This window comes from Aplysia californica, unplaced genomic scaffold (genome assembly GCF_000002075.1).
Source record: "Aplysia californica isolate F4 #8 unplaced genomic scaffold, AplCal3.0 scaffold00701, whole genome shotgun sequence".
NCBI classification, from domain to species: Eukaryota; Metazoa; Mollusca; class Gastropoda; order Aplysiida; family Aplysiidae; genus Aplysia; species Aplysia californica.
Window position 1 is genome coordinate 51,904 of NW_004797971.1, and position 13,332 is coordinate 65,235.

Here is a 13,332-nt window from a genome sequence, read left to right on the forward strand (position 1 = left end):
GTGTGTGTTTATGTGTGTGTGTGTGTGCGCGCGCGCGGTGCGCGCGCACAGAGTACACATTAATTTAATTAGCATTTTTTGTTTAGTAGTTTTGCCCAGGTGGCGGCCAAAGCCTTCTCTAATACATGTAATTATAGATTATTGGACTACCAATAGATCTTTAACATACGCAACTTGCACACGGCTTCTCCGAAATTTTTTCGCCCTTATTCGAGAAAGTTAGGAGGTAGATGTTATTTGTTACCTGCCCTAAGATCAGGGTGGTGGCTGAAAGAAGGTGCCAAGAAGTAGCAGTAGAAAGGCAACAGAATGAGTCAGGAGCCAAGAGGAGAGGGCAAAGGGGAGCGGACAAAAAGCGGAGACGAAAGCAGACCACAGAACATGATTAGAGAGCAGGAAAGGAGACGAAAGGGGGGGGGGTAAGAGAAAAAATGCTCCCGTCGCTGTCAGGTTTCGAACCCGGGACCCATTGAATGAGAGGCGAACCTCTAGACCACGAGAACCCCCCTCCCCCCGCCGCCCGACCAAGTTCCACTCCTGTGAATAAATAAATGGTAACATCGGTGCATGCTATTCTGTTAAAGACACCTATAGATCAAGTCGGTTCGCTGTTAATGTGTATCATGTACTAAGCATAGAAAGTACAATTTTACTGGAGAAAAGTGTTAAAAAACTGCAAGACCATAAAATTCCAAACTTCTGGGCTTAGTTTTAACAGCTGGTTGGCGTACGTTATTGTACAGGGTGCAACTTACTTTGTGGCAAAGGGTTCAAGTGTGACTAATGTTTGAGTATGTGGTAGACGTCTCGTGTTTTGATACTGTGGTAGAACATGACTGCTTCAAACATACGTGTGTTGTTATAAGCCTTGTGGTGGGTAGTTGGCGGATGCTGTAGAGTGGTTTGCTCCTTCTTTCCCATCAAACATCTATCGTACTGACGTCTCACCTTTCTTTATTGTATTTCCTAATCTCTTGTAACACAACTTCGGCACTTATTTCAAGTGTTATTAACATTCCTGTTCAGACATAGAAAATTCCCAACAAAGACAAAAAGTACCATTTTCTTATCTTATCTTTGGGGTGCTTCAAAATGCAAACCATGCCTACTCGATCCGAGCATAATCGGTGTAATCCCCCCCCCCCCAAAAACAAAACAACACCACACACATATCAAACAAACACATGTGCATGCACACACACACACACACACACACACACACACACACACACACACACACACACACGAGGATACCATTGTGGCAGTCCATGCAGACGGTAGCTGATCTCTAAGTATTGTTGCAGACCATGAATAAAATGTGATGACAAATTAATATACGACCGTTTAGACCCGGCGGTCCTTACTGATTATAATAATACTGCGAGCTGAAATTACTACTGTGATCTTTTATAAGATAAAGTCAACTTCAATTCTTCAGAAAGGATATTTTCTAGACCTAAAGAATCGACAAAAAACGTGCATGTCCTTCAAATCCCCTGTCTGCACGCATACATACATCCACACTTAACAACACAAGCAAACAAACCGATGTCCGATTCAAAAGATAATAGAAAAAATATTCAAAACTCGTTTTCAAAATGTGTTTCTTTTAATCAGCAATTTGTCGTTACATTGTGCATGTATTAAAATATTGATATCAGTACTGACCATTTCATTTAAGCTATACAGAAAAACGGTTGAGAACGCGCTTGAGAAATTTTAACATCCAAGCACACTCCAACCTTGAAAAACACTGTAAGCAACAGACCCTTAGAATAATTATATTCAAAGAATGGATAATTCGCAACCAAACTATAAAATTATGACACAGTTAGAATTACTGAACTGTAAATGTTTCATATGTAACTCAAAGAGATAGGAATATTGCACTTTAGTGTGTACATTCCGTGCATGATCAAGAATAATACACAAAGAGACACTTTTCTTAATGTTTCCAAATTATGCTGGAAACGTTCAATGTTCTATCACACCTAATTTAGGTCATTCTGAAGGCAAAACACATTGTCCCTCATCAGGACACCGGGCTGAGAGCACAAACAGCACAACTGCGGCCATTTTTCAAACAACCAAAACATCAAGACCAATTATTGTGAGTGAGTGAGTGAGTGAGTGTGTGAGTGTATCTGTGTGTGTGTGTGTGTGTGTGTGTGTGTGTGTGTGTGTGTGATGTTTGTATATCCATGGGAATGTACCTGAATGTGTGTGGGCATCAGTAAGAATGTGAATGTGCCAAAGAGTGTCAAACAAATCTGTAGGCTTATAAACATACATTGGGCATATCCCTGAAACACAATTCCTTGTCGACTGTTCAACGACTTTAAAAGCCTGTAACACCAAATTATTACAGAACAGTGAATCAGTCTGACCACAATTTCAAAGGAACAATAAATAATGAGTGTCATGACGCGGTGGAATCAGGCACACCTCAATCTTTGGGCATATGGAGTTATGGGTATCATCTTAAAGCCTGTTTATTTATCTTGCTTCGAAAGAAAAAAATACCCATTTATCTTGAATAGAAGTCAAGATATTTGCGATTGAAGGGGGTAGAAGTCGCCTGGTTTCAGTTTCAGAGGTTAGATCAGCGAGAAAATGGCAGTCAAAGTTTGAGAGTCCTTGGAAACTGAAACTTTATATTTTTGGGGACCTTTCCCTAATATTTTTCCGTAAAATCTGCACAGAAATGTGTTTTCGAACGATTTTAAAAGGTGTGGAGCCACAAATACAAAATCTGATTTTTTAAATTGCCATTTTCTTCAATTTAAGGGGATCCACTGGTCAGATCAGTAAAAATTTTGAAAAAATATCAGTTTTCGGATTTTGGAGTATCTTAATAGATATCAATATCAAGGATCCATCTTTAGAAGCCTAATTCCTTATCAAACTTATAAATAGCTGGAAAACGCATTTAAGAGAGGCAGCAATGTAGGAAAATCTTCAACAAAAATTATCTCTCTTTGCAGTTTTCTCAGAATTGTTTATCTGACCAGGTTGCAACACTATATTGAGTAGATCTCAGAAAGTTACTGTCAGAATTGTTTCAAATTTGCACACAATCTTTTGTACACATTTCTCTATAACTTTACAGGAGCATTTTTGCTGTTTATGGTACACATTTGAGTTTTAGGCCTTTTTTATTTTAAAAAATCTTAAAACATTGGAGACCTGAATGTAATGCATAACAAGGACTGTAAAGCTCACAAGTTAGTACAGAAAATTAAAATTTGGCTCTGTAAGGTTGTTCTACCTACCAACAGTAATCACCATGCCAAATATTAGGCTTCTATCTTGATGAGTGTTGATGATTGACAAAATATAAAATTGGTTTTAAAAATGCTGAATCAATCCTTTATTTTTGATGGCTCGAGATTATTATGGCTAAAATCTTGAATTTTTTGCTTGGTAACCTTTTTTTGTACTATGTCACCCCCTTTGATGCAGAAAAGCAAGCATTAGACCAAAAACTACAGCATTTGGGTGTTGACCATAGCTACACCCCCTTAATTATTTTGTTGAGCGCCTGATTTCACAACGATACCTCACATGTGCCAACCTTACTTCTCCACAATTTATGAGAGGATACAAATTGCCTTAAGTGCCTACTTCATGGATGAATCAGAGAGCGCGTCCCTAAATATTTTTCGTTTTAGTTTTAGTAGAGGTTTTAGGGCACTCGCAACTGCATAAGGTCATATGAGCGCCAGAAGATTAGAGGTGTTACAAGAGAGTAACAAACATAAAAAAAAGAAGAAGGGAAAATAAAGACGATAGATATTTGATAGGAAAGAGGAGCAAACCACACCAGAGCACCCGCGAACCGCCTGCTAAATACTTTAAGAACAACCTACGTTCTTTTGTTACCACCTCCAAGAGGTGCAATTTCTTTTTAAATAAAAAACATTTCATCTCATGAACAATGTAAAAAGTCCAAAACTTCAACCATATTCTTTCTCTAAACGGTGACAATGGTGCACAATTTGACATCCGGGGGGGGGGGGGGGGGGGGCAGTGTTCTTAATAGACAGCATAATTTTCATATTAGAGGGAAGAGCATCCAGTCCTTTCCACTCGACTACATGTATTATGACCCCCCCCCCCCTTTCTCCAAAATAAAAAGTTACACATCTCAAATATCCATAACATCACAGCTTTTTTACAGACTCAACATTTATCCAAATATTAAATGTACAATCCAATTCAAAATTTGGACTTCGAGCAACGGCATGAAAAACAGATATAACAGAAATTGCTAGTCATTTCATAACACTCCAGGGACAACAGAACAAAGTTTAATTGTTTTTTTTCCCCTTCATTTTATTTGTGTTTTTACGCCCATATCGACATAATTTAGATTATTTAGGAGGTGGGCTTTGACCCTGCCTCTAAGAGCCAACCCGGGCTCGGATGGATACAATGTTCCAGCAGAAAGACAGAGATACTCAATAAAAATTCTCACCACAAGGGAATTGAACTCATGGGTTCTGCTTATTATAACTGCTATACCATAGGCACCAGTCAGAACAAAATTATTAAAAAGGCAAAAAATCTTCTTTTTTTTTATTTGGCAACTTTGGAGGTGACAACATTTAAGGCTATTTAGTTCACACTGCTGGTCAGGGCCTTTTACTGAATGTGTCTACATTTCATGAGAGAATACCCACGTAGAAACCTTGACTCTGAGTGACTTCAGACGACCTGATTTGGCCCCCTTCGTGCAATTTGGTACGATGGGGTTTACCAAGCATTTCGACACAAAGGAACTTCAAGGCACATAATCTCAATATTTTTATGACAAAGCCTTCTTGAAAACACTACTTTGGACAGGAGCATAAAATAAGTTTAATTTTGACCGGCAAAAAGTATAGGAAATTCCACGGAGAGTCTCTAGACAAGGTTCTAACCTGCTGGTGCTAGATTTGGAGACTTTCCAGAGCTCTAAGAATGGCAGAGACAAAAACATTTATACAGTTGGAAAAATCTGTCAGACAATTTCAATACAAGAAACAAACAAATGAAACTTCAGAAATCACCAGACTCCCTGAAATTTACAAATTTCTGGAAATTAAAATTAAAAAAAAAAAGTGGTGGTTTTATTATGCTATCCAAAGAACGTGCTGAAATCTCAGCTATTTGTTTAATTCACTGACAAGTGACCACGGGCTCAAACGTCTACAATAATCACATGATAGTCAGGAAAGTTACAACAGAGACTTGGATGAAAATATTGGAAAGGATAGCATCCTCGCAAAAAAAAAAAGAATATAAAGCATCATGGTACACAACTAAATGAAGAGTGGGTCTGTTCATACAATAAACCAAAATTTTCAAGTGAGCAGTTGCACAAAGAAGTCAAATACCCATTGAAGACGGTCAATTTGTTCTCAAAATCAAATACATGTTTTAACAAAGGGAAGCCTTCATATGACCAAGTTGGCTGTGTAATGCCATTAAAAATTGAGCCTCTAAAAAACAACAACCCATGAATGTTTCACAAAACAAGCATTGGTTAAAAATGAAAAAAAGACAGTTACCTTTTTATTTTATCTAAAATATGACATTTGGCAAAAATTTTGTTCAAATTTGATGGACCATACCAACAAGAAATATATTCACTGAAAGTCGATAGTTATGGGCTAAAAACAAAAGTAACTACTCTACCAATGCATTCCTCAAAACAAGCAAACAAGAACAGACAAACTGGCCACTGGAAGAAGGAAGCTAAATTAGAACACTCAAAGCATATCTGACTTTACTTTTGGTGGAAACCTTTAAAATACAGTGACCATTATCTCTCTGAATCCCAACAGTAAAAGGCTGACATAAGACACTGTGAAAATAAATTGATTAAGACATACGGAGCACCAAAACCAGTGGAATGACTAGAAAATGTAAGCTGATAAAATGTGCAGTAGTAGGGCCTACTTTCCCCCAAAAAAAAACATCTTATGTACTGGATTATCCAACAAATTTTGAAAAAAAAGGAGACTACATTCATTAACACAGAGGGTGTGATGACATAATTGAATTTCAAAGCATTTGAAAAGTGTCTGTCCCAAAAATATACATATAGTTGATATGGATCTAGTCATTCACCACAGAAAAAGCAAATGAAATATTTGATTTTCTATTACTTGTACCAATTTGTTTTCAATACTTTTATATAAAAGAAACATTTTATACATGTTACTTTCATAGTGCACCCAAGGCAGGCTTCTGATACTGATGCTGAACAGTGACTAACTACACTCTATTGTTTGGGGTTTTTTTTAATTGGTTGAAAACAACATATTTGTTCACCCCATTCAATTGTCCACACTCTCAATGCGATGGGTATTAGTTCGCTGTCCCACCAAAAAGGGGTGTAACTCCCCTGAATGTGGCGCGACACTCAGACGCCAAAATCTGTCTAGCTTAGTTGGTGACATTTCCTTCTCTGTACCAGCTTTGTCTTGTCCCACTCCCTTCTGCACTGATATGTCAACCACAGGTTGAGTCCAAAAATACAGATTCCCAAATTCTCGTGCATGAACTCATATTCTCCTACAGACATCTCTACATACCAAAAGAAACATTTTAAATAAGTAAATAAATACTTTTTTTTAAAAATCTCCCAGTTCTGACATAGCCAGCTCTCACCTCAGGCCCTTATCAAGGAACTAGTGATTTGTGATTTTAGAATATATAACATTCCAGTCCCCCCCCCCCCCAAAAAAAAAACCCAACAAAAAAAACAACTTCATGCACTTCTCAGAAGAAGGACAGAGCGCTGAAAGTCCTTTACAAAGGGGTCCAAATACTCTGCCTAGTGTTGTTTTAACAGTTTTTAAAATTAACTTAAAAAGTACAAATCGTAACCCGAAAGGTAATGACAGACATTGGCCAACTACAGATTAAGTGAGAATTAAGACAGCCTGCCCCTTATATGACCCAAACTGCTGTTAACGAAGAAGTAAAACATTTACCACCACCACCACCACCCCCCCTAAATTTTTAAACCTATTTCAAATCTATAACCACCCGAGTCACGGAACCTTGTGCAAGCAAGTGTCACGGGAAAGAAAATGAAACATGGAGAGATGGAACAGGTGTGGAAATGTTCACATATCAACCCTGCTGCTCATATACAACTACCATCATCCTTATATCATTGTCAAACATTGCTTGCTGAATAGGAAGAAAACTGCTAAAGCACATAATGAACATACGCAGGTAATCTCTTATCAAGAAAGGTAACAAAACACTGTAAAACAACATAGAGTAGTAAAAATATAGCAACATGTACAACATAATAGAGAGAGCAAAACTTCCCTCCACAACAATTACAGTTTTGTGCTCGCCAGTGTCATGAAAGCTTGGTATTTTCAGTATACATCAGCTTCCTAAAAACAAATAACAAATGGAAACAAGCATGATTAAAAATTCATTCTATATTCATAAACTTATCACATTAAGGGCTCCATACAATATTCACAAATACATACAACAGAACCAAATTATTATGACCAAAAATAAAGATGATTTCCTTGCTGAAGACACAAATGACTGTCTCTACTATAAGCCAAGCCTTTTGGGGACACCACACCGAAGGCCTAATTCTAATTCATACTCTGAGACATAAAAAAACCCAACTTGCCGACACAAATACCAAAAGGGAAAAGTAAGAAGGATTAGAAATAAAATATGAAACCAATGAACATAGAATCTACCCGTAATAATTTCGTTATATATTTTTCATTTTCAAATTTTTCCATTTTGATCTGACCAGCTGCTCACAGCTCTGGATCTGTATCTATGTCAGAATACAACAGAAGAAACTTTTATTAAGTACATGTATGATGAAAAATCTTTATACCAGCACATAAGAAGTAATCTTATATATATGCCTATATATCTGCAAAGCAGACTGTCTAACCATTCCCTGGAACAGTACGCCCTTTGTGAGCCCAATGTTTTATTTCTAGTTGACATTAAGGGTCATGCCTGCTAAAATAGTTTTCAATTATACAAACAATATATGAAAACGGTACAAAGACAGGCTAATAAACAAAGAGAGACATCTGACATCCAGTTATCAAACAAAAGTTCAGACTTTACTAGATTCACTATTTTGGTTCAGAGCCAACCTTTACAAACCACAATAGGATGAGATTGAAATCAAATACCGTCAACACAGATGTTCCAAAACCCCCTCGGACTGACATTTAGGAATAAAGAATTTTCTGCTATAGATCTTGAAAGATAAAAATGATCACATCATATACCCTGTTGTTCTTAACCCCACCCCCACCATTTTGAACCAAAACAATATCTTCTGCTGACTCTGAAAGTGCAGATGTATCGGTAACAATACCCTGCTATATGTTTTTACTCTTACCGAGTCTTGTCGATGCTGGGGGGGTGTCTTCTTTCATATAAATTGTTTTTGTTTGAGCTGAATGTCCTCAGCAGTACCAGACACATAAAAGCTCATATCTGAGGCAAAAACCATAAAATTTGTTCTTAAGACAGAACACAGGCTGAAAAGAAACATTCTAAGCAAATAAAAAACAAATTTAGACCATACCCATATTCAAACCAAAATCTCGTTAATGATGGCTCCACCAAATGGCTTGAAACTGCACTCAAATGACCTTTGAAGTCAAAGGACAGAAGGAGAGAAGAAGATGGAAAGTTTTAAAAAATATCAGCAATATGCAAAATACAATGGTCTCTCAAAGCCAGGATGTGATAAGAGCAAACGCAACAATGTCGCAGCCAAAAAAGAAGAGCACAAATCACACAGCACAAAACGAGGGATAGAATCGTTATAACAAAAGTCTGTGATGATTTCATAAATATGAATGGTTTGTGCCCTTACAAACAAAACATCAGTTTTATACATCAGCTCAACACACATTCATGCAAATAAACCCTGTAGTAGTTTAGAGGTTTGAAATAAAATGTCTGAACAAATGACATTTACAGATGTTCTCCATTGCAGGTGTTACTAACTATAAAAACACATTAAACTAAGAGGGAAACTTAAGTAATTTTAGTTTCAGTTTTCAATAATCAGAAACCTGCAGAAAACTGGTATTTATCCCTGCCAATAAAAAATGTACTAAAAATGGCTTCAGTAGGACAATCAATGCCTGTAAAGAAGAACAACATAAAACCAAATATTTCTTATTAACTCTTTCACTACCGCGAGTCATGTTTCACAGCTCGTGTTACCCCCTACGCTGGACCACGAGCCGTGTTTCATGGCTCGCCACTTCCTGCTTCAAACCTCACCTACTTTTGTAATAAAATCGAATCTGAAATCTCAGGCCGAAGAATGATCGTTTTAAGCAATATGCTGAAATAAGTCATTATTTCCCCTTTATTTTCATATATATAATAATACATGTGGGTACTATTGAAAATTGAACAAAAAAATCTTTCATTTGTCTGGCAGTAGGCAGAATCAGAAAGTAGGTCACAGACTGGGACTAGTCCAGGTGAGGGAAACCCCAGGGTAATGAAAGCGTTAAAAACGCCAACCATCTCATAGTATTGTTAATCTGCTGTGTATTATTTTCCTTTAAATAAAATTGTTTGTAACACAATTGATCTTGACCAATAAGCAAATGTTTATACTCACAAATTTACAGCTTATTTCAATATAATACAGATAGAAATATTGTCATTTTCACATAGTTTCCATACAAAATAAGCAAATGTCAACAAAAAGCATTCAGACAAACTCAAAACATGAAACATATCAGATAAATAGGACTTTGAAGAGCTCCTTCCAACCACATACACATCTAAAAAGTAGAGAAACAAAATCTGAAATCAGCAAAAGAAAAAAAAGAGTATTTTTACTTGTCCTTGCAGAACCTATTTACACATGGTACAGCCTTTTTTTAAACACATATTCAGTATACAATACCGTGCGATACAAAGCAAATTATAACAAATCCAAATGCACCATCACAATCACCTGCTGCCACAGCATGACATTAGAAAACCTCAGTAACCATCCATCTATAAACCATCACATCGACAATGCATGACATATAGATGAAGTAAAAAACAAAAGGCAGGACAACAAATAAAGGAGACTAAAAAGAATTTCTTTGAAAAAAAGCAAGTCACATTGAAGAGCAAAACTGTACCTTCATCACATTTTACACATGAACATGAAAAATAGAGAATGGAATAGCAGGAATGAAATAATTGTACACAAAAGAAAAAAAGAAACAGTACCAGAGAAGCTGATCTTTGATTAAGCACTGGGTTTGATAACAGCATATGAAAGTACAAAATAAGTTTTTGAAAGAAATATTTCTTGCTTTACAAACAAGAGACCTAAAACACTTCACGGACTACAACAAAAAATACAAATGAAATTATTAACCTATTGCATTTACCAAAAAGAACACAAAAAACAAAAAGACAACTATTTTGCTGTTTCAAAACAGCTAAAAAGACAAGGCAAAACTCACAATATCTAACAAGGACAATACAGTAGGCTAACTGTTCTGTCTAAGCCCATACGTGATCTTAAACTTAAACATCACATTAAAAATGCACAGAGGAGGAGCCCTGAAAGCTGAGTACTGTCAAATTAATGATATAACAAGTTGTTCTGAAAATTATGATTCACAGTTATAAAATTCATGTCGTGTCTCTCAACAATAGATTCCTATAAAATAGTCACAGCCATTTCCTCAATCTGAACCTTACTTACAGTGAATGCTGGGTAGTTTGTGCCATTTTTTTGTTTCAATAAATTCTCGTGATTATTCTTCGGCTCTCAGTATATGTGAATAATGACTGCTGCTCAGACTGGTCTTGAAATTATCTAAAGAGGCATATAATTCACCCATAGCCTTTTAACAATAGCTTCCCAATCAGTTTTTACTTTGCTTTGTCACTCGGTTCCCAAGTTGTTTGCAGAACAGAAAAGGGAAATAAAGCAGATGAACATAAATAAAACTGAGCAAAAGCATCTTCAGTCAAAAATTATAATACAAGCCTTTGAACCACTTACAGGACTTGACAACAAGAACAGAGCATTCATCTATTCGAGTGTTTAGACTGCGTACTTTTGACTTCGGCAAAAATTTCTGCAAGGGGTCGCAGGTGGGTTTTCAATAAGAAAATCAATGCTTTTAACAAAGAACCGCATAAAACCAAAATGTCCTTGTTTCTAGAACCAAAACTAAAATTTGAATGGGGTTAAATAAACTTACATCATCTCTTTAAATCACAATAAAGCATTACAGAAAAAAAGAATTAATAATAATCATTTATTTCCAAAGGTCTGAGTCTATGTTTCTGCGCATCTGATAAGACCTTTTATTTCTCATTTCACCATCTGATTTAATATTCCTGTTTAATGTTTGTCAAAACTGCTGTTTTTGTCCCTACCTAGATAAAATCTATGTTCCATATTTCCATTTCACATACATTAACAAAGAGAAAAATTCCCATTAACTGCAAGCACAGCAAAGACACTTCCAGCCAATGTGTTGTGGGTAGCATAGCACTGTACTGTAACAAATCCACGACAGGAACCAACAAATTCAAACGAGATTTCCAGAAAGTATTGTAATGTACCCCAAAAAGGCACAGTGATGGCGCCTACAAACCAGGAGACATGAAATGCCATGTAAGGAGACCACTAGTTAGAACACCCTAGATTAGGTATTCCAGAAATTTCTGAAAAAGCGGCATGCGCATAAAAAGTGATCCCCTCACCAGTCTCCGGTATTTACTTACTGAGATATTGCTAAAAAATAAATTAATTAAGTTCTCATCATTAATTTAACCTGTCAGTTGTATATAGTTAGTCTGTGATCCTCATTTCTGGGATAATACCAGGCATGAAAATTGAAACGAAACATTTCAAACTGCGCTGAAATCCCACAAACACAGACTGATTAATAATAATCATGCCATTGGACTTGTGCATCGCATGGGAAATACATTCCCATTGGAGGGAAATTCCTTTACAAAGCATAACATTTCCTAGACAGAAATTGCTGACAAACAAGCCTCTCCCTATCCTTTAAAGACCTTGGTACTGGTCTGGCACTTGTTCTCCATCATTTCGGCTTCCACTGGCAGCTCCTTCAGGAACAGATACCGGGATGGTGGTAGGGGCTACAGAACTTCTTTTGCCTTTCTTTCCTTTTTTGGATCCTTCCTCTGCCTTGTCACTGAAACAAATGAGATAAACTCTGTGATACTAGAAAAAGACAAATATGTTACAAAATATGAAAAACTAGCTGAGCACCCGGCTTTGCTCGGGGTCGACGCCTTGGCGTCACTGCTCCTACTGTTGTACGCCGCAGAGGCATTTTACATCTACATGTCCTTGCTGTCTAGCATTTCACAGTCATATCTGGTTTCTAGATCTATATTGCTTTAGTTTAAGTCTGCCTTGATTAACTCCTTTCTTGATCTACATTGCTTTAGTGTATTGTTGTCTAGCCCTTCACAATTACAAAATACGGATTTCGCCTTACACCATCACAGAAAAGCACTAAGAACACAATAATCCACGAAAGGGCTGCTACTCTGAAAAAGGAACACACCGACGTCTTCAAAATCACATAGGTAGTGTCTATAGCTTGTTCGCTTTCCTCTGACAGCGTTTTAAAAAATTCTAGCTCATTGACAAATTAACTTAAGCCCACGAAACTTTCCATGACACTTCTACAGACTATTCAAAATGTGAGCGTGCAAATTCATATGCACATTTCAGATTATGACATACGAATTATGGCAATGCAACATGGCTTGAAGATCAGAAATGATCCCAGGCTCAAGTACTTGGAATAGACTGTTTCTGCGCTCTGAGGTTGCATCACTTTCCATGAAATAACCTTACAGAAATGAATGCTCATTTTGGGTGGCAGGAAGAGAGCCAATGCGATGATATACTTGACCCTTCTCGCGAAACTGTGGATTCCATCCATTGAGGGTTGCATCGGTATAGCCCATGGATGTGAGCTGAAAGCTATGGTTGTACAGCCTGATTTTCTCCAGAAAGTGAGTGGACAGTGTCGACACACCAGACAGAAGGATTTGCAGTTCAGGAGGTGGTTTTGGAAATGGATGCAGATCAACTTTGCCATTGCTACAGAACAGACCTAGTGTTTCATATGGAAATCTTATGGCCAGGCAGTGTGTACACTGTGTCGTCAGTTCCCCAATGTAGCACTCGTACTGAAAGGAAATGACAATGTAGAGGAAAGCTTTTGGGAGATTTAGATCTAGAGAGTCCCCATCAATTTGTTGTTGATCTAGACCACCTCGACCTTTGCGATCAAATGGACA

At 37.1% G+C, this 13,332-nt stretch overlaps 1 protein-coding gene across 2 annotated transcripts in view; it reads right to left on the reverse strand.

The window, feature by feature from the left end:
• Positions 1-9,391: 9,391 nt before the first annotated feature.
• Positions 9,392-13,332, reverse strand: part of LOC101851443 (sorting nexin-29) — a 33,507-nt gene continuing 29,566 nt past the window's right edge. For both annotated transcript variants that reach the window (XM_035972471.1, XM_005108582.3), the window contains exon 22: positions 9,392-12,209. In XM_035972471.1, coding sequence (XP_035828364.1) covers positions 12,059-12,209 — 151 coding nt within the window. In that variant the 3' untranslated portion in view covers positions 9,392-12,058. The remainder of the gene's footprint in view (positions 12,210-13,332) is intronic.